This window comes from Convolutriloba macropyga, chromosome 3, assembly GCF_964194025.1.
Source record: "Convolutriloba macropyga chromosome 3, txConMacr16.3, whole genome shotgun sequence".
NCBI lineage: Eukaryota > Metazoa > Xenacoelomorpha > Acoela > Convolutidae > Convolutriloba > Convolutriloba macropyga.
This window is the reverse complement of record NC_134470.1, coordinates 35,014,382-35,041,674: the sequence shown is the minus strand read 5'-3', so window position 1 is coordinate 35,041,674 and position 27,293 is coordinate 35,014,382. Positions and strand designations below refer to the sequence as shown.

The following is a 27,293-nucleotide window of genomic DNA, read 5'->3' as shown; positions in this document are numbered from 1 at the left end:
TCCACTCTTCAAAAAAGGGAATCCCGAAGACCCACTCAATTATAGACCTATTTCTGTCACTTCTGCTTTGTCAAAAATTTTTGAAAAGGCGTTCAGTTCACAAATCACAAGTTTCCTCGAAAGGGAGCAATTATTGTCGGCTAGTCAATTTGGTTATAGAAAACAAATTTCAACAATTGATGCTATCCTGAAATCGACAGAACAAATAAGATTAGAACTCAACAAGAAAAAAAATGTTACAGGGGCGTTTTTAGATCTTTCAAAGGCTTTTGATTCTATAAACCACAAAATACTGTTACGGAGACTAGAAAATATAGGTTTCGACGAACATGCTACCAATTTAGTAGAGAATTATTTGAGTAAAAGAACGCAAAGAGTTGTTCTGAATGGAATTGAATCGGACTGGATAAATTTGAAGAGAGGAGTTCCACAAGGTACTATTTTAGGACCTCTATTATTTAACATTTACGTCAACGATTTAGCAAAGATTGTTGAAGAGGATTGCACGGTTGTACAGTACGCAGACGACACTTTTTTTTTACATCCGACACTGATGAAATATCGGCAAAAGCAAAACTTGAACATAACATCTCAAAAATTATTGATTTTTTTGCAAAGTCCCAGTTAGTAGTGAACAAACAAAAAACAGAATATATTGTGTTCAGCACCAGGAAGAGGTTAACAAATACTGTTCTGAATGTTGACAATGAAAGAATAGCAGAATCAAATAGTGTGAAGTATCTTGGCGTAATTATAGACAGCAAACTAAAATTTGATGGAGAAGTGAAAAAGGTTCTTCAGAGAATGGCTTGTGGAATAAAAGTTTTGAATACACTAAGTAAAAGTTTACCACAGAAAACGAAAGTCTTATTACTTAATGCAATAGTTATAAGTCATCTACATTATTCCGCTCTAATTCTGATAGGGTTGCAAAAGTCATTACTCACAACTTTAGAAAAACAATTGAATTGGGGAATAAAATCCATTTTTAATAGGAGAAAATACGATCGGTCTACAGATCTCAAACTTCGCAACAAAATACTACCAGTTTCTTTTCTCTTGAAATATCGTTGCTCAAAATATTTTATTCGCTTACTCAGCAACGATCTTCCAGCGTATAAAATTGAACCTCTCTCTACCATGAGAATAAAACAACATGACAGGTCGAAAAAAGTAACTTTCGATATAAGAAAGAACAATAAGTTTTTAACTGATTCTTTTATTGCACAAGCCATTCCAATTTATAATAGTCTGCCTTCTAATATTAGACTGAAAACAACATCGAAAGCTTACTTAAAAAAACAACTGAAAGAATATTTTTGGAAAGAATTTTTGAAGGACCCAAAAGTAACTGATATTAAAGATGATATTGAGAGCATTAGATTTTAATTTTAATTTTTAATCTTCACGATGTACATATAAAATTGTGAGAACATTTTATGTTCGCATTTTAGGCCATTTTTTAATAATGTAAGGTCAAATTTTTAGTTAAGTAATTTAATGATTTTATAATTTTACATAATGTTATATTCTTAACTTTACATTGCCTCTTTTACCATTTGCTTTTTATACTTATGTGTACCAGAGGAAATTAACAATGTTCTTTTTTTTTTTTATAACACAACATAGGGGTGTGATCTGGGAACTTCATATTGCTATTATTCTTGAACCAGTCTAATCAGAGGTCATTATGGTCTAAAACGATCTGGTCAGTAGTTGCTTCGAGGGCAGTTCGACCGCACGCAAATTTGGACCGATTCAAGTCCGGCCAGAGGTCACTTTGGTCTGGGATCTTCTGACCAGAGGTCTCTTCGATCGGGGCGCCCAACCTGGAACCGTTTAAATTCTGCATTCGCCTCATTTTTAGTTTGCCTCTCGTGAGCCCAGGTGGTGACAGTAGTCTGTACTCTGGAGAATCACTTTTTGAGAAGATCTCACAACTCAAAAACAGCATCGCATCTGGAAATTTACTTGAAGCGTTTAAGGTGAGATAAACCATAGCTACACTTTTAATGCAACCTCACCTTCAACTCACAACACTGATCAAAAACTTATTTTTGACAAACCATCAAGGAGGCTCTGCAGTCGCTCATTATTGTCCGACCCTGCTCATAAACATTTTTGGCTCGAATGTCTACCTATTGAGGATGAGACAGAAAACATTCAAAAATTCAAATATTGTTCAAAAAAATTGGTGTATGAATTAAAAAAAGTGCTTTCAACTCAAATCACTTAATTAAGTAAAAAATTTCACATTAGAGGGCTCATGCGGCCTGCAAATATAAGCGATACGAGACGAGGCAAACAAATATTATTTATATGCAACACTCAATGTCGAAATAAAAAGTCAAATAGCGTCAAATCAAAACCTATATTAAACAAATCAATTAGTATTTAGCTAGAATGAACATGGCAGCAGTACTTAATGAGACTCGGAAACAAGACGACACAAAATGGCATAATCAAAAGAAAAGCCTTCACGTTTTCTGCAAATAGATAACTTCAAATAATCAAACTGATATGTACCGACCGAAACCTTTATATAGTTTTATGGTCATTCATAATTCTATAAGAGGACATTGAGATTTGTATTTATCCGGGATACGACGTACGTCTACAAAAACAAACAACAAATACAATGACAAAACAAAAAATTCAGTTAAACTTTGGGAGAGAGGGAAGTCAAAACCGTTAGAACCATATTCTACGGCCTTTTAAAAAATACCATCAACTGCACATTTTGTGAACTCGATAAACATGACATGAAATCCATGATTAATAAAACTAGGTGTCAAAGAGACAAAAGAGAACAAAAACGCAAAGTTAAAAAACATATTTGTATTTTTGAGAACAATTAACTTCAAAGAAAGCTATTTTCACTTACTTCAATTTCTAGCTATTACATGAAAAACTTAAAAACCCCTTTTTTCAAAATGAAAAAAACTGAGATCAGTCATTAATCAGAATATGTCATACAACTACAAAAAAAAATACAAATACAGAAAAAAAATATTTTTGAGAAAAACCGGTGTTGAAGCCGTTAAAACAATAAACAATTCACTAAAATCCTTAGACTTGTTCAATTGTGGACAACCTAATTGATGGAAAATTGTCCGTCCGCAAATCAAAAGTTTTTTGTGCCAACTTGTAGTATCAGAGCCGAAAAACTGTTAGTTGAACAAAAAATCGCAAAAATATTAACTCTTAATCCGTTATAAAGATGCTGCCACCTGACTCTGATGACCTTTTGCAACAAGCTGACCAAAACGAAAAATAAGTGGCAATGCCCAATAATCTAATTTTTGTTCTGAAAGCAAGTACTATTAAAATTGAAAACGATCATAGGACGCCAAATATTCCTGTTATTAGTAGGTTTTGATGAGAGTTTTTTTGTTCTTCTAATAATATAAAAAATAAAATTTGCATAAGTTTCTTAAAAAAAACAACGACGCAGCTGATCACAATAAGAATTAATTAAGGACTGGAAAAAACAACTATTAGATCAAAACTAACCTTGATATTGATCGTCTCTTAGGACCAGGTATTTGTTCCGCATGTTATGAGTTTGGATAATTTGTTCAATTTATCATTTTATCATAACTGATTAATGCATTTTGGATAGTTATCGAGTCAATTTATCAAAAACAACAAAAAAAGATAATTCAGGAACACTCTCAAACAAGGCGCAATTAAAATTAGCCCTTAGTGGAGTTAACAAAGACTGTGTTTGCATTTTTGGTTTCATTAATCCGGCAAATGTAAACAAAGTGTAAGAGAACTTTATTTATTGCCGTTTTTGATATTGAAAGGCTATATTTTGAAAATTTTAGCGGAATTTTTAGTCAAGAAATTGAGTCACACATTTCAACAACACACTTTTTTTGCAAGAAGAAAGAACCAGCAATACTATCGTGCAAACTTGGCAAAAAAAGGAAAAATACTGAAAATTTAAACAAAAATACGGAAAAATTGAACAAAAAGAAACAAAATTTTTCTGTGGAAAGTACAGGCAAAATTGTAACTTGTTACTTAGAACCAGTTCGCTCCAAAATACCTATGGGATTTGTCAAAGACTTTTACCTCCCCTTGGTTACAAAAAGAAATGCGAAGTTCTTTAGTGAAATTCCGGATTCTGTCGTGAAAATAAATTTCCAAATTGTCAATTAGTTTTGACAATTTGGAAATAGTTCAAAGTCCAGTTTCTTCGCCCAAGATATTTCAAGAAAACAAGGTATCGCTACACCTATTACAGTTAGTTTTTAAAAACTCAGTGAATTTTTGAAGAGCTCTACCAAAACTTTCTAAAGGCAATCAGAGCTTAGAATCTACACCTCTCATTTTTTATCCAATCGCCGGGCAGAATCGATCAAAGAAAGATGTTTTTGCTTAGAAGGCAAAATAACCATGGTAGACTAATTGTAGTACATTATTTTTTGCTTTGGTTGCCAGAAATCATTCTAAAAATTTCCTTGACAAATGAATGGTAGTAACAAACAAATAGCCACCTCATTTTAACAGCTTGCAACAACTTTTATAATTAAGATTGTTTATCTGAAAAGACGTGACACGAGTGATTATCTATTTTCTCTGAAAGAAAAGCGAACAATGCAAAGAATTGTATTATATAAATTATGTAATTGACCTAATTTGGAAGAAACTTCCATATATATTATTAGTTGTTACGCTAGGCGGCAAGTGCGCTACACAAAAACGTTAGGCGGCAAGGGTGCTTCACAAAAACGATAATGCTCCATCTCAAAAACTTTTTGAGATGGAGCATTATCTGGTGAAGTGGTTTGCGCGAAGGGCCTTGGAAGATAAAAATAAGGCACTTTAATCATCATTTATTACTAAAATGAGGGATTATACTTCAATTAGTTGAAATTTAAGGAAGCATTATTGCGGAATGCGCTTCTGAAAATGTATTTAACAGCGGAAAGTCTATTTCACTTAAAACTTACAGTGAATGGAACTTCCATATAGGGCACAGCCTTTTCATTCACAAAGCTTGTAAAAAGTTTTCACGCGGAGAATGTATTATGATAAGAAAAGTGCGATCCTGTTACAAATGAGAGTAAATTTAATAAAAAATTTGGCAACGGTAGGAGCTCGTAATTTAGTCTGTATTTTTTCACGTCTCCTGAAGTTATTTGCATAATCGTAATCTTTGTTTTCGTTTATTCTTTCAGTTTTTCTGTGGTGTCTGCACTTGTGAAACTTAGATGATTTAATCAAAACAATATTCTATTGCCTTATAAAAAAATACCATGAACTGCGTATTTTGTGAAATCAAAAATATGACATGAGATCCATGATTAATAAAACTATGTATCAAAGAGACAAAAGAGAACAAAAACGGCAAAGTTCAAAAAATGTTTGTTTTTTTTGAGAAAAATTAACTTCAAACTAAGTTATTATTACCTACTTCAATTTTTAGCTATTAAAAGAAATCTTTTCTTTTAAACAAATTCCTTTTTTTTCAAAATGAAAAAAAAATGAGATCTGTCAATAATAAGAGTATGTCATACATCTACAACAAAAAAAAAACAAACAGAGACAAAAATATATTTTTTTGAGAAAAACCAGTGATGAAGCCGTTAAAACAATAAACAATTCACTAAAATCCTTAGACTTGTTCAATTGTGCACTCATTCAACAATAATAGTGACATCGACGAGCTAGCTTGAGACTAGGTATTACAAGCAAAGAAAAGCAAAGCGCAATGTCAAAAAATACGTTCATATATTTTTCAAAACGTTTGATTTTCGGGGCCTTGAAAAACTTTAGCTTTCAACGAATATTTGAGAAGTCCAATACACTTGTAAGTCTCCAAAATCTTTCATTACACTACAAAAAGAACGACAAATAAAGACAAAAAACTAAATTTTTCAAGAAGACTGAATTGAAGCCGCTGAAAGATTAATCAAATTGCTGAGAAAACTGAAAAATGCATCATTCAATTGTTTCACCTTATTAAACGCAAATAAAATGATATTTGGTTTGTCAAAAATTAAAGAAGACAAGAAAAACCTAATTGATGGAAAATTGTCCGTCCACAAATCAAATGTTTTTTGTGACAACTTGTAGTATCAGAGCCGAAAAACTGTTAGTTAAACAAAAAACCGCAAAAATATTAACTCTTAATCCGTTATAAAGACGCTGCCACCTGACTCTGATGACTTTTAGATACAAGCTGACCAAAAGGAGAAATATGTGGCAACGCTCAATAACTTAATTTTTGTTTTGAAAGCAAGTACTATTAAAAGTCAAAACGATCATAGGACGCCAAATAATCTTGTTATTAATAGATTTTGATATGAAATTTTTTGTTCTGTTAATTTCATAAAAAAGTGAAATTTGCAAAAAATTTCTTAAAAAGACAGCGACGCAGCTGATGACAATCCGAATAGTGTTTTCGGACTGGAAAAAACAACAATTAGACCAATTAGTCTTGATATTGCTCGTTCCTTAGGAACAGGTATTTGTGCCAAATGTTTGAGTATGTATAATTTGTCCAATATGTCATTATATCACAACTGATTAATGCATTTTGGATAGCTATCGAGTCAATTTATCAAAAACACCGAAAAAAACTAATTCAGGAACACTCTCAAAGAAGGCGCAATTACAATTAGCCCTCACTGGAGTTAACGAAGATTGTGTTTGCATTTTTGGTCTCTTTAATCCGGCAAATGTAAACAAAGTGTAAGAGAACCTTATTTAGTGCCAATTTTGATAAAGAAAGGTTGTATTTTGAAATTTTTAGCAGAAATTTTAGTCAAGAAATTGGGTCACACAGTTCAACAACACACTTTTTTTGCAAGGAGAAAATACCAACAATGCTATCGTGCAAACTTGGCAGACAAATTTGAAAAATATGGAAAATTTGAACAAAAATACGGAAAATTTGAACACAAAAAGCGAAATTCGAAAGAACCTTTTCAGTAGTATTTACTACGCTGGAAGGGTTTTCTAATGATACCACTCACAACTCTCTTCGTTGACCGGCCAAAATTGAGTGACCGAAACTGTGATTAAAATTGAGAACTGTAGATTTATAAGTCTCAATTTATAATGTGCAAGTCTTTCGGTATGATAGTTCAGGAAAACCTCCTAAATCATCGGATAATTTGTTTCTGATTGGCATTGACTAATAAATGTGTTTCTAATTAAATCCTTAAAAAGGCCAGACAAGAAGCTTTTTTTGCTCTCTGTGGAAAGTACAAGCAAAATTGTAACTTGTTTCTTGGAACCAGTTCGCTCCATAATACTTTTGGCAGTGATTAAAAACTTTTGCCACCCCTTGGTTACAAAAAGCACTCCCAAGTTTTTTAGTAGAATTCCGAATTCTGCCGTGAAAATAAATTTCCACCTTGTCAATTAGTTGTAAGTTTTAAAACTAAAACTTTGAATAGTTCAAAATTCAGTTTCTTAGCCCAAGATACTTCGAAAAAACAAGGTATTGCTACACCTATCACAGTTAGTTTTTCAAAGCTCAGTGAATTTTTGAAGAGCTCTACCAAAAACTTCTACAGGCAATCAAGGCTTAGAATCTGCGCCTCTCATTTTTTATTCAATCGCCGTGCAGAATCGACCAAAGAAATATGTTTTTTCATAGAAGGCAACATAACCATGGTGGACTATTTGTAATACATTTTTTTGCTTTGGTTGCCAGAAATCAATTTAAATATTTCACTGTCAATTAAATGCTAGTAACAAACAAATAGCCACCTCAATTTAACGGCTGGCAACAACTTTTATAATAAAGGTTGTTTATTTGAAAAGAAGTGACTTGAGTGATAATCTATTTTCTCTGAACAAAAGCTAACACTACAAAGAATTGTATTATAAAAATTGTGTGGAAATCGTATAGAGATCGCGTGAAACTCGTATGAAAATCGTGTTTTAAAATTTGGTTTCGGAGAACATCAACATATATTGAGCAAATTGGTTTGGAATATATTCACAAGGCAATTAATTGACCTAATATGGAAGAAACTTCCATATATATGATTAGTTGTTACGTTAGGCGGCAAGGGTGCTTCGCAAAATTTTATTCTTTTTTGAGATGAATCAATATCGAAGTGAAGCGGTGTGCGCGCAGCGCACAGGAAGATACAATTAAAGCACTTTTATCATCATTTATTACTAAAATCAGGGATTATATTTCAATTAGTTGAAATTTAATTACGCAATATTGCGGAATGCGCTTCCGCAAAAAAGTAGTTTGCGGCGGAAAGTGCATTCCACTTAAAACTTTCATTGACCTGAATTTATATATAGGGCAGAGCCTTTTCATCCACAAAGTTTGTAAGTACTTTTCACACGTAAAATGTATTAGGATAAGAAAAGTGAGTGAGATCTGGTTACAAATGGGAGTAAATTTAACCCAAATTTTGGCACCGGTATGCGCTCCTAATTACGTCTATATCTTTCCATGTCCTTAAGTTAATTGCATAATCATTGTTTTCTTTTATTCTTTCAATTCTTCTTTGGTGTCTGCACTTATGAAACTCAAATGCTCATTGGAGCTCTAAAGTAACTCAGACGAATTTTGGAAAACCCAATGACATTGAAAGATTTGTAGTATTTTATATAACATGTATATAGTTTCCAAAATCTACAATTGAAAACATGACACTTGTGATGAGTGCGCCTTATCAGATGACACTCGTAGGGTCTTGAATATTAAATTTCATAAAGAAATTTCCTTGTTGAGATCTAGAAGTCTCCAACAATTAAGGTAAAATTTCAACCTTTATTATGCAAAAAAAGTTTTACAGGTGGCTCTTCTCTGTTCCCATTTATCACCAATCAATACGAATACTTGTTTTTTTCTAAAAAATTGATGCATCTGCAAAGAAGTGCACAATTTCTCATTATCTTTGATTGAGAAAGAATGTGATTTGATGACTTGATTGCAAGAATGTTTCATCATTTGATATATCAGGAACCACACCAGAGATCATTTCCCGCTTTGCAATGTTACCGCTTTTTCCTCTGAATTAATAGTTAATGCTGTAACTGAACACCATAAGTGTGGTCGGATAGCAATTTCGTCATCTTCAATTAGAACAAAATTTTTACGTCATCCTTACATAGAAGGTCTGAAAACTGTTAACGTTTTTTTTCAGGACATCCCTCAGTGCAACAATGTAGAAACCCAGAGCATTGGAGCTCTAGGGAACAATTCATCACGCAACAGATATTCGGATATACTTCCCTGTAAGCTTACAAAATATTATTACTTGAAAATTTTTAAAAAGGTCTTCCCCACATTATCTGACACTTATATGCTAGAGCGAGTAACGGTTGTGGACGCTTTAACAATCATGCGTTTAACTAAAACTGAACGCTCTTTTTGACCCTAACAAAGGGAGGGGAAATCGATTTTTGGGCCGTCCCTAAAGGATGGGGGATATAGAGGGACGAGGGGGATTTAGAGAGACGGGCGAGGGGCATACTAAAAATGAAGGGATAGAACAAAATATTACTGGAAAAGTTAATTATCGCAATTCTCTTCTTTAGATGATTCAACACGCGTTGTTCTTCAAAACGAAATGAACGATTACATAAATGCCAGTCACATCAGACTAGCATTGACCAATCAGAATCTAGAAGACGCTATACAAGATAACCAGAGCACAATTGATAATAAATCCTGGTTCATAGCTGCACAAAATCCCCTTGAAGACACTACGGCTAACTTCTGGACTATGGCTTGGCAACAACGGGTGAAAACCATTGTTGTTATGTCTAACCCAAGTGAAAGTGAAAACGTAAGATTTTTTTTTCGATTGCTCGAGCAGTTGTTGAGTTTCACTGATTCAACATAACTAATGATAAATAGAAGTGATTATATGACTTTGATAGTTCGATAGTTTTACACTTGCATCACATTCCGAACGCATTCGAGCTGGTATGGTCATATTGCAAGATTATCTCAACAGAACTGAATCTCGCAGCGAGATACTATTTAAACAACTATATAATAAGAGTCTACTTTGGTCCTCTTTCTCAATAAATTCAAATCATACATGAATCGTTCATTATGATTAAAAATTGCACGTTCCTGCAAAAAATTTGCAGGCAAAAAATTTGTCGAAAGAAAAACTTTAAATAGTATGATCGGAAGTTTTACGGAAAAGTTCTAAATAGTATAATCGAACAAATAATTAACTGAATTGAAAATTAACTTGGTTTTCATGATTTCAGTCATCAACAAAACAATTTAGCAGTTTAATTAATCTAATATCAGCATTCCGTTTCCTTTCTTTACAACACGATGTGGCTTCTATTACAGTTTGCTTTTGTTCTCCCCACTTAGGTCAGCTCAGAACAAAAAACCCTTTGATTGGAGGAATTACCGAAGCTACAGGGCTTTCTTCTGGATACATACTGTTGTTTTGTTGTTTTTCGGTCGATGATCTTTTCAAATTGAGCCCCTTTTAAGTTGCTCGCGCAAGCACCATAGTCAATTGGTTTTTAGTTTGATGCCCTCACCCATTGAGTGACGAAAACATGAGAACGCTAATAATTGGCGTCAAAATTTGTTGTGCCTACTGCCAGTAGACATTTAGTCCACAAGTACGCCACCCTCTCAAGTTTGGTAACAATTATTTGATGAATTTTGTCCGATTACTACTGGATTCATGCGCGGGTCTCAAACCACTTTCAAATCACATTGATATTTAAAGTTTTGAGAGGATTTTCCAAGATTTTCTTCCGAGGTATGGAAAAGTGTAAAAACAACCAAAAAAAATTTTGAAAAAAATTTTAAAATTGAAACATCTAGAAAAATGATGGATTCTAATGTAAAGGGAACACTGCATATGGTTTCCATTAAACAGATTCAGAAGGTATTCACTTTGAATTATTTTCAACTTTTATTACATTTGAGACTACTGAAACGATTTACTGATTTATTGAACCAGTATTTAAACCTAAACAATTCGCGTTGTTGGCATAGTCTTTTGTGAAGGCAGATTAGGGGCCTAATATTGTCTGTTGATAGCTAGATGTTTATCTTCTTATATTAGTTAGCAACAAAACGAAGCCTGCTCTGCTGCTTAATCTAAATCGGATTTGCCCGCTACTAATTCGTTATTTCAATGCAATTGCAACTTTTGGTGAATGCAAACAGGATGTCTGCAAGAAAAATGTTGGATAATATTTTTCTAATTTCTACTCATTTTGCTGTTGTACTCTTCTTGTTCAATAGGTAGTTTTTCTTCAGCGTTCATTCCGTAAATCTATGCTTTTTTCTATTGACTTTTCCACACACGAGATTTAAAAAGTGGAAGCAACCAACCACGATGACTATGCTCGAGAACAATTCCACTATACCTTTTAAAAGAACTCGTCTTTTTTTCTTGTTTGTGGTGACTAGCGTGGTGGTTAAAATTGTCATAAATTTCACCTCAATTCATCGCATTTCCTCTAAAAACTTATGATATTCGACTCAATTCTTATATTTTTGAGCGGTTATTACAGCGGTAGGCTTAGCCTGGTTGACCCACAAACCTGTTTACTTTAGAAAACCCAAGTGCTGTTTTGGCCTAATGAAACTGGCGAATGTGTGAAATATGGAGAACACAAAGTGCAGACGACCTGCTCTCATCAATTGAAAAGCTTTCATGTCTTCAAGCTACAACTTCACTCTTTTCTGGTAACTATTTCAAGTTTAAAACTTAATTAAACATGGCTCCTATTATCCATCAACTAGGGGAAAAACTGACTCAAAATGTGAGTGTACAGGTCTGTTGGAAAAGTATTTATGAGTCCCAATTGTCTTTATAAGGGTTTGAGTGTTCATGAGGGTTGAAGAGTTTTCACGTAAATTTTACTCTTGCAAGACCTAGTCGAAATCTGGAACCTATCTTGGAAGAAGATCTTACAAGAGTCCAAATTTTCACTCATCTTCGTAAGGAACACTAAAATGCAACAACTCTTAACAAGATCTTCATATGGCTTAGTGGATAAAACCTCAAGATATGTACGAATTTGAAATATCAGCCAACAAGATATTGAAAAGATAATCAAGAAAGATGAAACATGATAGGGTAAGATAGAGAAAATTCATAATTTAAACAGAACCATAAAATAAGTTTTAGCACAATTTTGAAAGATTTAAGTTAGACAGTTCAGCTGGTGTTGGTTTATTAACTGGCAATTGATGCAGTACAATAAAACATGTAAGTGAATGCAAGCTCGCAATGTACATAGAAACCACCTTATAGAGGACTGACACTGAGAAAAAACCGCACTGAGGTCGCACGAAAAAGATTTAAACGCTAAATTTTTGAACATCGAAGTCGCATCGAATACGTAAAGATCAAAAAAAAATTGATGAAAAAACTAATGTTTCATACCGTCACGCTACAAACAAGAAAAAAAAACAATTGTATTTTTTAATTGAAAGAACCTCTTTCCAATTTTCAATTCTGATTAAACTTTTGTAATAAATATAGTCAACAAAGAAAAACACAGTACACAACATGTAGTCAACGCAGAAAAAAGTGAAAAATAAAAAAGAATAAATATATGCGGGCCGGTTATTATCACATTCTTTAAAAAGAAAAGATGAAATCGATTTGAAACCAAATGATACCAATAGCAAACACACATAAAGTTTAACTTGCGCGCCCCTGGTGCCCGATGGCAGCATTTTTTGCATTCCATATAATAATTAACGGAAATACAGCGGAATGAGGCCACAAAAAGCTACTTACCCACCTTGTCCTCTAACATAAATTTTCAAATTCTGACAGGAAATTGTTCTGGTTTTTCCTGTGATAACATTTTGCCAAGATATTAACACGAGTGATCCAAGAAATATGTGTTTCAAGTTCCTGTTAAAATTCTTCGAGATTATGCTTTATCATGTTCGATTTTATGAATTATGAGATCTGAGAAAACAAATGCGATTAAAAAAACGATGACTGGTAAAAGCAACTCTATTTTGTTTGTCAGAACCGGAGAATCTGCACACCTGATCTGAGAAATTGCCTATAAAAGAAATTTTTTAATTTAAACTCCCTCTAGTTTTGTCCAAAAACTGCAATATTCGTGCAATTGAAATAAAGCAAGCGACTGCAGTGGATAATAAAAGTTTGATTAAACAAAATGTTGTAAAAAAAAATTTATAGAGGTCAACAAAAAGAAAAAGAACAGTCAAAAGTGGACCACGTTAGCAAAATTACAAATACCAAATTGATAATAATCAGCTAAAGTTGCAGGTAGATTAGCTTTTTAACTACAAAATTGAATTGCTCGAATTTTATTTCTAATAACAAAAGGAGGCTGGTTAATGTGCGTTCGCACATAATGTTCGGACGCCGCTCATTCACGTTTTGATTTAATTGTCTGCGAGATGAAGAGATCGAAAATTTTCAAAAATTCACACATCATTAAGCAAACAACTAAGTGAAAAAACAATGTTGGGTTAGGGGCCGATGAGACTTGTCATTATTGAGATGACTGGACAAGACAAAAATAAAAAATCAAATAAATGCAACTGAAAGTTACGATCAAAACTCGATGTCCATTGTTTAGAAAAGAAACAAAAAAACAATATAAAAATGGAAGCAGAAAGATCCTGAACTAAACAAAATAATTATTATTTCATTAGATATAATATGAGACTCGTGAACGAGCAAAAAGGACAAAGTTCAAATATACACTTCTAATATTGAAAACAACCAAATACAAATTAGTTAAATCCAATGGCTTTCAACTGAGCTCAATAAAAAAGTTAATTTATACCTTTAGGAAGCAATTGAGACCTGTCATTATCCATAATTTGTCAGGCGACTAACAAAAGAAAGGCAAAAACGAAAAAAAATAAATAAATTTAACAAGAAAGCAGTGTTGCAACCGTTAAAACCATAAGCTATTCAAGGAAAACGTTGAATATATCCTATATCGCGTTTCGCAACGTCAGTTGGACCAATGCAATATTTTTTAAAACTGGCAAGGGAAAAAGACAGCATTGGGAATAAATCCGAAAATTGCAATTCTCTTACGAAAACGCGCACAGTCCAAAGCCTAGAAACCTTTAGTTGATTATAAAACCAATAAAATAAATATACCTTGTTCACTAGAATGAGGATGTCACCTCACCTGTTGTTACAGAGATTTAACAAATTAACATTTAAAGTACAAAAATTATGAGGCACAGAAATCAACTGAATATTGAAATGAATTTCTCAAAAATTCAAACAAACTATGAGTTTTTTAACTTAGCAGAAAAAATGATTAACTTGCAGCTGCTCAAAAGGCCAGTTGTTCTTCTTTTAGTGAGATCGCATCAAAACACATTGATAACCAATGAAATCTATAAATTGAAAAACACAGGTTTTAGTTTCTGCTTAGTGCGCCTTCAATAACGATTCTTTGCGAGAAAGACAACAATTGATTGACAAGCCTCAAATATTGACAAGTAACAACAACTCTCAAAATTGTTACAAAAACGCTTTCTTAATCTCGGGAGACATTTGTCGGAACATAAATAGCAGCATAAAAAGTTTTTGGAGCAACAGAAAGTTGGTCAGGTCTGTCGTTAACGAGACTAGGTGACTTATTGACGAAAAAAAAAACGGCGAGCACAGAAATATTTTCTATAAAAAACATATAAAAACTAGCACCAAAATGAGATCACTAAAAAGAATCTTAAATTTCCGTAGAAGCAGTTCAGATTTTCGATTGTCAACTACATGCCGTACGATAACAAAAAACGACAATTAGAGGCAAAAAAATCTGAAACAAGTCGATAGAACGGTTTCGCAGCCGTTGAAAGTATAGCCTGTTCACTGAAGTCTTTAAAAATGTTCTCTGCGCATTCTTTCATTGCCAATTAATGTTTCGTCAATAGGATATTTCAAACACGGAGGAAATAACAACCTCAGATATGGGCAAAATTGCGAAAATCCCAAAGCTTTTGTAGTTTGAAAGAGAAAAACTATTAGTTAAACATAAAACCACTATAAAGAGTAAAACTCAATATGAACATTTTCATTTACTCCACTTCTAATAGCTTTTGCCCTGCCTATATTGGGACCTATCAACAAGTGGACTTGAATATCATAAAAAGTTGTCAAACTTCAAGATTTCACTGATGGTTTCTCTAAAATATATATATTATAGACATTGGATTAAAACTGAGAGCAAAGTTTAGATTCTTCTTTAGCTCATAACGAACTCTATAACGAAGTCATGAGGCTGCAAAAAGAATGCAGAATGCAATTGAAGGCAAAACAAAAAAAAATTTAACCTGCAAAAACAGATTGTCAAAGCCATTAAAAAAATTATGTTTTCTCTGAAAACAAAATGTACAATTATTTGGCCTCCTTTGTTGTTAAGAGGTTGTGTCATTAACTGAAACTTGATTTAAATTCATTATAGTCAGAAATTAACGTAAAAAACAAAAATGCGAAAAATTTTAAGAAAAGGCCGCGCCCAAATATAATGCGAATATTTATTGATTGTAAGAATCTATATGATGTGTCTTAACCTAGCCCTGAGTTTACTGTCTAACAAAAGAATAAAATACTGCACATGTTTGCAAAAAAATTAATTAGAGGAAGAAATATTTCAATAAACCGGAAATATTTGACCATTTTAAATATTTTTTGAGTTAACTTTCCAAAAATTTTTGCAAAATTTTAATTCCAGAGGAATACTATAGGAAGCAAAAGTACAACTAGCTGATTTTGAGTTTTCAAAGATTGTGACAGCAGATGTTAGCTGTATATTTCTGGCTTTGTTACACTAATTGTGATAGAAAAATGCGTGATTGGCGCCATTTTTGATTAAAAAGTCCAAATTGAAAAAAAAAACTAGAAAAAATATCAACCAAACGACTCGGATAGAACCAATCGGCAAGCCTTCTCTATCCTTAAAGGTGAAAATTATCACGTTTTTTTTAACAAACCTAACAACTTTTTCCAACGGAATTTCGTCTACTATTCACAAAATTTAAAACTCCAAGTAAAACGATAATGAAAAAATGTTCTAATTCCACGTTCTACGGATGATGGGCTTTCTAATGATAGCGGTCTTAACTCTTCTACGATGAAAATATCGATCGGCCAAAATTGACTGAACAACAAGTGGGTCGGAAAAAAGTTTCAATTTATTAGGCATCCATTTTCTTCGTTTTCTGGCAGTTGTGTAAGATATCGATCTCATGGGTTGGTTAAGCTTTGTGGCCTGGGCCATGTTTTGCAGAAACTTAAATCAAAAAAGCAACTGAATGGGCCACATTTAGAAGCGACAGATCTAAAAGTTTCAATTTGTTTCTATTGAATCCTATGAAAATTTTAGAAAATAGCACGCAAGCTGACGCGCATAATAGTTTTTGAGACTCAAAAACAAAATTAAATAATAAGTGTCTGTTATATATTTAATTTTCAAATGTTTTTTGGAATTGACTAAAAATCTAACTTGCGAATAAATTTGACTAAAAAATGCTCATAGATTGACGATTATCGAAATATGTGTTCTCTATTTCGACATTATTGCAAAGCATTAAACAATGACTCTCAGTGCTAGATTTTTGCAACAATTTCCTTTTTAAAAATAAATAGAAAACGTCATCCTCACTTTTCACTCAAGCAGTCAACAGAAAAACTTATCATTTGGAAGTTGGGAAAGTCAGGATTCCATTTTAAAGCTTTTCAGTGGACCATTCTGGACTGATCGGCAGCTATGTTTTAGATTGGATCTTCTCGTAACCTAACACTTCTTTTTTACTCCGACTGGAAATTCGACTCAGCTATCGCCTCACGTGATTCGGTTGACTTAGAGCCTACGAGTTCATCAACCCACGAGTTTATTCGTTTTTGTAATTACGTATTGATTAACAACCAGGACACAAGTCCTTTTTTGGTGACGTGCGAAGATGCGATAGGGCGAACAGGTGTCTTCATTGCCCTTGTTCAAGTTGTCAAAAGCATAGAAAAAGGAAAAGAGGTGAGAAATTATTGATTGCAAATAATTTGAATGTATATACAACTCAATCATGTCCAATTGGCATAAAGCAGAAAATCGGCTGTGCTTTGCACTTGAAGTGTTCCAACCTATTAAATAGCCTTTTTTCATATGATGGAAGAAGAAGAATGGACAATGAGTTATAATTTCAAGTGGGAACAGAAAAAAAAACATTATAGTAAATTCACTAGTACGGTCTTAAATGCTTTGCTTTCCTTGGTTTTTAAAGAAAACAACATTACAAAAAAGATGGATAAATAACTTCGAATTGTAAGTATCGCAAAAAAAATAAAAAATTGAACCGCAAAAATGAAAACTTTAAAAATAACTTCAGAACGTTACTATTGAAGTGTGTAATTCTTTTTTTACAAACGCAAAGCTGTACCCTGAGCATAGCTATGTTTAGTTCTCTTGCTTTTGTTTTTGTTTTGTCATCCGGCTCTTCTTTCTTATCACCGTGGTTTTTTTTTTCAAAAAAAGCAGCGTCAAAGACAATTAAACTCAAAAGTAATTTAAAAAAGATCGAAATAAATCAAATCAATCAAGGGTAGGAAATATATCCCATCCATTACTGAAAAGGAAATAGGATAAATGACAAAAAGTAAAAACAAAAGAAGGCATGATTCAAAATGCACTACAATTGTTCAAAAAAAGATGTTTTCGAATTATAAAAAGGCATTAGCTATGAGCTGAAACTACCAAAACTGATTATATGCCTCGCTAAATGGCCCCCTTAGACCTGTCAGATTAAGATACAGCACAACAAAGAAACATACGGAAGAAACTCAGAAATCAAATGATGTTTTTGTTGAAGCTTATACAGTTAAACTTAGAGAATACATGGCTGGAAGGTAATGCCAAGAATCAATTTTGTTGATGTTTATCAGACGGTTGATGCTAACTAACATTTAAGAGACTAAGTGGCAAGACAACTTAAAAAATCAGCAAAACTCATGAGCACTATTTGCGAGAATAAATCAAATGAAAATAAAATGACAATAAAAAAGTTGAAATCTTTAAGTAATCTAGTTCCCTTCCTAATCCATAGAAAACCAACCCTATCATTACTGAGAAGAAACCACATAAAGGTGATAAAACCACTCTTTCGTATAGCTTCAATTGCGACATTCAATTTTTAAAGCAACATATAAGACAACGTATTATAGTCAGTCTATAACTCATCGATGATAGCAACGTATTAAGATTGTAACGTACATAGCAACCAGTGAGCGTTTAGGCGACAAGGTTTTTTCGATGCTCTTTTTACAGGTTTTTTGTCTGATGTCATTGACGTCAGAATCAGTTCATAATCGATCAACAATCGTCTGAAGAACCTAAAAATATTAAGCCGAAAACCACCATAATCCGTACATATCGTGGTTATATTTACTTAAAATTAGTTTATACGAACTTTTTCCGAACTTTCTATGCATTTTAGAACGTTTTATATGCATTTAAATACTCAATTCTGATTGGCTAATAATCTCTCGCTTAAATCTATTTAGTTACTAAAATCCTCCGGCCCAGAAGAAGATGCTGGGAGAATGGGTACTAATTTTACAAGCGGGCGAACGAGCAATCCAGAGGACGTGCGCAATACGGCGGAGCGTGCGACGCTGTCTGAACCGTAACGGAGTTCAGTGATCCGAGCAGTGGGGTAGTAACCCATCGGGTTGGTTTCTTCAACTACCTAAACCAAATCACCGGTCTTAAGGTGATGGTCGGCAGGCGTCTGCCACTTGGAACGTCGGTTCAGCGCCGGTACGTATTCTTTGATCCAACGAGACCAAATAGCTTTAGCGTAGGACTGCGCGCGGGCGTAACGTTTACGGTGATCAAACTCATCTACGCCAATGATGGAAGGGAGACTACGTGCTTGGTTACCGAGGAGAAAGTGATTAGGTGTTAATGCGCCTAGGTCGGCCGGGTCGGCGCTTACGGGCGTTAAGGGACGCGAATTAAGTGCATGTTCGACCAGACAAAAAGTGGTACTTAAAACCTCATCTGTGAGGCGACGTGTTCCAAGGATTGTGTAAAGTAATCTCTTAAAACTACGTACCAGCCTCTCCCAGATGCCACCTTGGTGTGGCGCACTGGGCGGGTTGAACCTCCACATAATGCCTTTATGGGCAAGTTCCAGTGCAATATTGAAAGTATTCCACTTTTCGATGCTCTCGCGTAGTTCTTTCTCCGCGCCAACAAAGTTAGTGCCATTGTCGGACCAAATAATGGCAGGTGTACCTCGACGGGAGACAAAACGCTCCACTCCCATTACACACGAACTGGCGTCCATGGACGGAACAATTTCAACATGAACGGCACGAGTAGTTAAGCATGTGAAGAGGAAACCCGACCTCTTCTCGGTAGTCCTACGTACAGTAACGTAAAACGGGCCGAAGTAGTCGACCCCGGCATTCGTAAAGGGAGGAGACTTGTATGCGAGTCTTTCTACTGGCAGATCAGCCATGATGGGTTGAATAGTGGCAGCGCGGAACATCCTGCACGTCAGGCAGTTAGATTTAATGGAACGTAGTGAGGAACGTAATTTGAGGATGGTATAACGTTCTTGTACTTTTGCTCGCAGGTAATCAATACCTTGATGATGATGTTTAACGTGGTAGTGCCTAAGGAACAAATTTACGAAGGAATGGCGCGCGTCGAGAACGATAGGATGTTTTACATCAAAATCGACTTCGACCAACCGTTTGATGCGGCCAGCCGAACGAATTAGACCATTTGGTCCGATGAAGGGTGAAAACGGTGCAATACGGCTACTCCGTTTAACGAATTTGTTTTCGAAGAGATCTTTTCGTTCGGAAGTAAAAGATTCTCCTTGAACAAGATACTGAAGATGACGCTCGGCTTCGTCAAGCTCAGTGGGATCTATTATTCTACCATCGATATTGCGGTAGCATTCATGTGAGGGTAACAGCCGGAGTATGTATGCTGTTACTCGAAGCAACTTCTGATAAGAACTGTACTTATCGAAGGGAATTAGTTGCGGGGGCGGTTCCTTAGTTGACTTGGTTACGGATGCGGCCAATGATGCATTGGTTTCGTCAGTTTCCTTAGTTACTATACCAAGTTTGATGTTTTTAACTACTTCGATGCTTGGTTCGAACGGGAATTCCTTGGTTCTTAAGAAACCCGGACCCCTCACCCAGCTACTTGATTGCAAAACCTCAGCGGACATACCACGAGTACCGGCATCTGCTGGATTATCGCTGGAGGCAACGTAGTTCCATTCGTCAACGCTAGTGTGTTCTAAAATCTCGCATACGCGGTTTGCAACAAATATTGGCTGCTTGCTTTTGGAGTTGAGCCATTGCAAGACAGTAGTGCTGTCGGTCCACATATAAACTTTGTTGACATGCACGGTAAAGGCTCGACAGATGTCTTGTTTCAACCGAGCGGCCAGTAAAACAGCTTGCAGCTCTAACTTTGGAAGTGTCATCACCTTCATAGGTGCTACGCGTGCTTTACCCAGGACAAATGCAAGCTCTGTTTTTGGCCCACTAGAAGTGTTCACTTGAGCTCGGAAAAATGCGACAGCGCTGAAGACCTCTTGGGAACTATCGCCAAACATGTGTAGTTCCAGGTGTTTAAAGTTTCCCGAAAAGTAGCTTCTCGGTATAGTGATTTCGGCAAGCTTGGGTAGTTCCACACTCCATTCGAGGAACCTTTCAACAGTGTCCTTTGGTAATTCTTCATCCCAATGCTGCCCGCTGACACGCCAGATGTCCTTTAGTAACAATCGGGCACCAACAGTAAATGGTGCCACTAGGCCGATGGGATCAAATACCTTAGACACTAGGCTCAACACCAAGCGTTGTGTTAAAGACTCAGTTACTGTACTTGAGGTACCCCGACTCACAACTAGAGTATCATTGTTGTGATCCCATTTCAACCCAAGCACGTGCGAAGAATCCTCCTTAGATGAGGCAATTACTTTTGGTTCGGTAGACTGAGTTGACCCATCAATTCGATCAGCCAGATTTGGTACATTGCTTACAAACTTAGTAAGCTTGAACCCACCTAGATGGAGAAGGTGTACCAACTCCTTCGATCTTTTGAGAGCCCTCTCAGGTGACTCCACCGAATCCAAGTAATCGTCCATGTAGAAGTTTTCTAGGACGGCTTTGGTTGCTTCCGGGTACTGATTAACATTGTCTCGGGCCGTGCGCTGCAATGCATAGTTAGCGCATGTGGGCGAGTCTTTAGCCCCGAATATATGGCGCGTGTATTGATACACTACAACATTTGTTGTGGGGTCCTCCCGCCAGAAAAAACGCAGTGATGGCTGGTCCCAATCAGGGACACCCACTTGGAGGAACATACCCTCGATATCTGCGGACACGGCAAATTGATGTTAACGGAACCTAAGTAGTACATGGATTAGGTTTTGGAGCAGGTCGGGGCCAGTGAGCAAAGATTTATTCAAAGAAGTACCGTGGAATTTTGCTGCACCATTTAATACCCTACGCACTTTTCCCGGTTTGTTCGGATTGCTTACGGGATGATGTGGTAGGTACCACTCTCTATCCGACCGCTGCTCTACCTTGTGAGCATCAGGGACTGTAATCAAGTAACCTTTTTCCAAGTCTTCACGGATGGTATCAGCATAAGTTTCTTTCAAAGATGTATTTCTCGAGAGCCACTTTTCGAGAGACTTGAGCTGTACCAGTGACGAAAAGTAGTTATTCGGGAGTTGGATGTTGTCATCAGCCCATAACATACCAACATCGTATCTTTGGCCGTTATGGAAAGTTGTTGTTTCAAGTATTTCCTGCGCGCGAGCATCCGCTGCGGATCGTGGGTCAACTTGCTTGAACGCGCCGTACGATTCCATATCATACCAAGATTTAACCTGACAAGCTAATTCAAAATCCTGTTCAATATTGGATTTGAAACACACCGAGACTAAACTTGAAATTGACGGGAGTGGGCCACTTAAAACCCAACCTATGGGCAAGCGGACAGCGAACGGTGAGCACTTTTCGTCGGCTGAAAAATACTCCAACGGGCGGATGGCATGGTAGACATCCTGTCCAAGTATCATCTCAATTTCTCCATAGCTATATTTTACTGGATCTAGAACTGCCAAATGTGGGTAAGTTTCTTGCATGGACTTGATGTCAATGATGTCAGAACCTACGTTTAATGTTTCCCTCACGTAGGGACGCACAGTAAATGCTTCGAAGTCTTGGTCTTTATGAGGTGTCACAGTCAATTGAACCACCTTTGTCTCTATGAGTTCTTCCGTGTTTATACCCTTGACGGTCAGTTTTAATGCGGTACCCTGCAAACCGAGTCTAGCTGCGAGACTATCGGACACCCAAGAGTTACTGCAAGCGGTATCGCATAAAACCAACGCCGTAGTATTGGTACCAGAAGAGTTAGTAAGTTTCAGTTCCGTGACCTGTAGGAGGCCTTTGACATCCGTCACGGAAGACAAAGTGATTGTTTTGCTTGGTTGCTGTTGACCAGTAGATGGCCTACTTGTACCTGCGTTCGACTTCGAAGTATCGATGTTGTTGTTTGTTGATGGTTTAGCTGGAAAAACCCTTTCAGCTCCATGAAGTAAGGTGTTATAAGAGCTGTTGCAACCATCTTTCCTACACTTACGGGGACTTGGGCATTGCCTAAACATGTGTTTATCACGCAAACAAGAGAAACAGAGCTTTGCCTCAGCCACGACCTTGGCTCTCTGCGTGGGGGTCTTTTCCTTAAAGACACGGCATTCCCACAACCGGTGGCTGCCTTTGCAAACAATGCAAATAGAGATTGATGTTAACGGAGATCTCTGTGGCGGCTTAAGGTTACTCTTGTGTTGTGTATTTGCAGCGAATGCTTTCGAAGCAACTTTTGATCTTGTTACTGAGTTGATGGTATCCTCAGTCCTTGCTTTAAATGCGGTATTCTTCATTAAATCGTGCGCTTCGGCCTTCTCTTTTAACCAATCGTTGAAATCAAGAAGAGTAGGTTTCACCCAATACTTTTTGACCGTGAAGAGTGACCATGACTCCTTCATGTTGGGTGGTAGCTTCTGTACGGCAGTGTTGAGAAGCGCAGCACTCTTTAAATCCGAATCGTATGACAGCGATTTAAATACTCCGACAAGACTTGAAATGCACCCCGAGTAGTTAATGATGTTATCGCTATTGTGCATCTTCAATGGTGGAAAGCTGTTGAGTTTGTCCAAATGTGCACAAATGTGCACTTACGACCGCCTGTGGCTGGCCAAATTTACGTTCTAAGGTCCTCAGTGCGTCTTTGTACATTGCGCCGCAGTAGGCGAACTCAGCTATAGCTGTTTTAGCTTTACCTGTAACGAGGGTCTTAAGGTATGTCAATTTTACATCATCAGTTAAGGACTGAGAGTCAATTGCGCTTTTAAACTGACCATACCATTCGTGCCACTGTAGAGGATCCCCACTGTATTGTGACAACTTCCATTCGTGTAGTGGGTCATTCCTCTTGCTAGATAAGGCGTCAGTGAATGCCTTAATCAAGCTTGCATTTTCAGATGCTGGCGCTGGAGGCGTGGGATGCGGTGGACCACCCCAACACAATGGTATCGGGGCAGTATGCCCATATGTGGGCTGTATAACCGGCGTGACAAAAGGTGGCGCTATGTTAGTAGTTGTACTAAAGGGGTTAACAGGGATGCTACAGGTTGCTGCGTGGTTGCCATTAGGATTTTGTTGTGCATTCAATTGCAAGATGGGATGGATGACGGTGGGGTCAGCAGTTCTTGGGGGTAGGTTCGGTTGAACGTTGTTGAAGACGGTTGCATTATTTTAAGCCTCGTTCAAATTTGGGGGAGTATTCTGAGGAAAACGCCACAAATTTAAATCGGGGTTACGGTTCAGGGGAAGTTTGGGTGCGGTAGGGCATGGTACCAGGCGGGTTTGAGGTGAATGGACATTGTTTTGTTGTGGAATGTTGGGGACGGGTAAGTATGCTGTTGCGCTCGCTGGAATGGGCGACGGAACCATGGGAGACTGAGGATTATATAATGGTTGAGGCGGGAATACAGGAGGTGGGTTCACGAGTGGGTTTAGAAGTGGAGGGACCTTATGCGGGGAATGGGCAATAGGGACTTGTGTTCGGTGTGGAATGTTACTTCGAGTTAGATTCTGTTGTTGTTGAACATGAGGCATTGACATATGTAATTGGCAAGGCACACTGGAGCTTTTCGGACCCAAGAACTGATTTACTTGTGGGTTTGTTGAAAAATCAGGTATAAAAATGGAGTTCGTTGGTGCCATAACGGGTGTCGGTGGCCGGGGAGGTTGCATAGGTGGTTGAGGTGGTGGGAGTGCGACATTTTGTACGTCGACTGGTACTTGGTTACCTTCACCACTGCCTGAGGGACTATGTGCCCTTTGATCAATGAGTGATTGCTGCAGTTGAGCCTGGAGATATTCCCGATACAAAGCTTCCTGCTGGGCAACAGAAATTGCAACTCCTGGCCGTGTGTACTGAGAAAGCATTTCAAGATGATGTAAGTTATCGGCAACATTACTTGGGTTTTCTGGAGGATTACTAGGGGAAGTATCTTTAACAGGAGGGTCGGCGGTTGCTGAACCAGGACGAGAAAAGTTTAACTCACTTGAATTACCTGCTGGAAACAAATTTACCCAATCCTGAACAAGTCCCTGACTTCTATCTGATCCCCTATCTTTAAACAAATTCAGTTCACTTGAGTGGTGACTAAACAATGAATGATTATCCATTAAATCAGCCTCATCTAATTTAGCTGCTGCAACACGCTGGCGGTGGTCTTCCTCCAATTCTTGAAGTGCCATCTGTTCCATTTGTACTTCAAGCTCCTTTTTTCTCATGGCATTTTCGTGTTTTTGTTTAGCGAGGCGCATGGCAGCTTGTTCTTGTTTCTCGGCCTCTTCGCGTTTTAGTTTTGCCATGAGAAATTCATGTTTACGCTGGCTAGACATTGATGATGTTGTTCGGCGTGAACTTCTCTTAGATTGGCCTTGAGGATTAACGCCCTCACATACGGTGTCTCGGTCAGCAACTGAGTCAATATAGCTTCTAGCCGCAAGCAAGAATTTATCATTGTTCTTGGTTTTATCATCCAACCATTGCTCAAGGACAGGGTAAATTGAATCTGGGTTTTCCGCTTTGCTGGCCAGGTCAAATAGTTCTTCATTCTTCTCCACCAGTTTACTGAAAACATCCTTCAACTTAGAAACCAAGCGTTCAACCTTAACCCTCCTGTCTTGACGATCTATGGCATCTGTGATGTCCTTATGGATGTTACGTATTTCAGATTCCAAATTAGATCTTGCATTAAAGAGCTTTTTCAATTTATCCTGCTGTTCGGCCATGATATTGAAATGGCTAGTTTATAAATGTAGCGTAACTTTCAACCAAACACGTGGAATGCGGGTTATACCGAACCCAAATGACGACGACTTGATAATGAAGACGTCGAAGAGCAGAATAGAAGTTACTGAGTAATGAATTACTCGGCGGAAGTGAGTAAGAAATTATAGAGTGCGTCTAACGTGCTTGAAAGCAACGTGAGACTAAACAGGAACACAGGCAAACGGGGAAAGAGGACTGGGTGGGCGAAGCACGACGAAACGGGAAACGAAGCGGACGGGGCGGGAAGGACGGGCGAACGGCGCGCAACGCAACAGGGAACGGAACGGAACTGGCAAAAACGCGGGTAGTAAACGGGCGACGCAACGGACGGGACGGAAACGCTGAACGAACGACGCACGAAGAAACGAGACGAGACTGACGGAACGAGGCGTTGAGCGTGTAGCGCGCAACGAAACAGAAAGGCGGATCGGAACGGGTGGGAAACGATTACGCAGCGAGCGGGGAGGTCGGGAACCACTATGCTAGCAGACCGCAGCAACAAACTCAACCAAACAAACTAGCCGTAACTCCAGAACAAAATTAAGTCACACCCTAGGAAGGAGGAGAGATGCTACTGCAAGAGACAAACTAGCACAAGTCATTATGGGGCTTAATATATACAAATAACGAACTAATTTACGGCAAAGAAGTAGTATACTAAATGGAAGAAAAGAGCAAAAAATTTACTAGCCGTAACTCTAGAATAAACTTAAGTCACACCATAGCAATATTCAAAACTAAACAACCGATCAACATACCAGCAATATTAAACGAACTACAGCAAAAGTTAAGTAATACGCAGTGCTTCTGTAGTCTATGAAAGCTGGAAAAAGTTAAGAAACAATCTAGCCGTAACTCCAGAATAAACTTAAGTCACACCCCAGAAGGCAAAAACCAAACCAACTAACAATCATATAGTTACACTCAAACATAGAGCAGCAAAAATTAATATACTACAGCAGGAAGGCTAGTAAATTAGTAAAGTTGAAAAGTCAAAGGACAATCCAGCCGTAACTCGAGAATAAACTTAAGTCACACCCTAGAAAGCTATAAGACCTAAACAACAAACCAGCATACTAGCATACTCGACATACTACAGCAAAAACAACAACATACTTCATCACATATGACATACTACATCGAAAATCGGAAAAGTAGCGAATAAAACAAAAAGCAAAGTTTTGGGAGAGCGACGTTATTGAGAAAAAAACGGAACACGGAGAATTGGAAAGATAAAGAACGAAAAGAACGCGGTCGAAAAACGGTATATAAACGAGCGAAGAGAAAAATTATGGGAATTCGATAGTTTTTGTAGGCCGGAGGTTGTGAAAATTTTCACAACTTTTTCTGTGTAATAAGTTTCACTCAATTAACGAACCTTCTTGCTGGAATTTTTTTTTGACAAATTTGTCAAAATTTCATGCATTTGTCCAATTTTTTCAAATTTTGGTCAATTTTTTTTGCAAATTCTTGATTACGGAACGGTAATCCAGTAAAATGGACGGTTTTAAGCTTGGATATACGCTTTATCAATATTCGGTATTGATTTTCTAAAGTTTTCAGAATTGTATCAAAATTGACCAAAATTTTTCAAAATTGAACAATTTAGCATAATGTTTTCTCGGTTTTCTCTATATCAGAGGTAATTTTTTGATATACGAACCGACTTGATCTTTTTTACAAGTTTTCAAAAATTCGACCAAAAATTTTCAAAATCGATGTTTTTGCGTCTCAAAAATTATATTAGTGAGGTTAATGGTTACCGGTTACGAATATTTTTCACAGTAATTGCTTGATATTATTACCCCTGAATTATCGAAAAAAAACGGGTTGGTATCTTGCCGTCTAAACCAATATTTACTTTAATTTACTGCCACAAAATAATTGTTCTGTTCTTACAGTTTTTTTTTGGC

General features: G+C 36.7%; 1 protein-coding gene across 1 annotated transcript in view; it reads left to right on the top strand.

Annotated features, from left to right (window-relative positions):
* The first annotated feature begins 1,156 nt into the window (after positions 1-1,156).
* LOC142336619 (tyrosine-protein phosphatase non-receptor type 3-like) overlaps positions 1,157-27,293 on the top strand; it is a 30,012-nt gene continuing 3,875 nt past the window's right edge. The window contains exons 1-6 of the mRNA XM_075385528.1: positions 1,157-1,173; positions 1,868-1,985; positions 9,135-9,225; positions 9,529-9,779; positions 11,537-11,668; positions 16,717-16,971. Of these exons, the coding sequence (XP_075241643.1) occupies positions 1,157-1,173; positions 1,868-1,985; positions 9,135-9,225; positions 9,529-9,779; positions 11,537-11,668; positions 16,717-16,971 (864 nt within the window). The remainder of the gene's footprint in view (positions 1,174-1,867; positions 1,986-9,134; positions 9,226-9,528; positions 9,780-11,536; positions 11,669-16,716; positions 16,972-27,293) is intronic.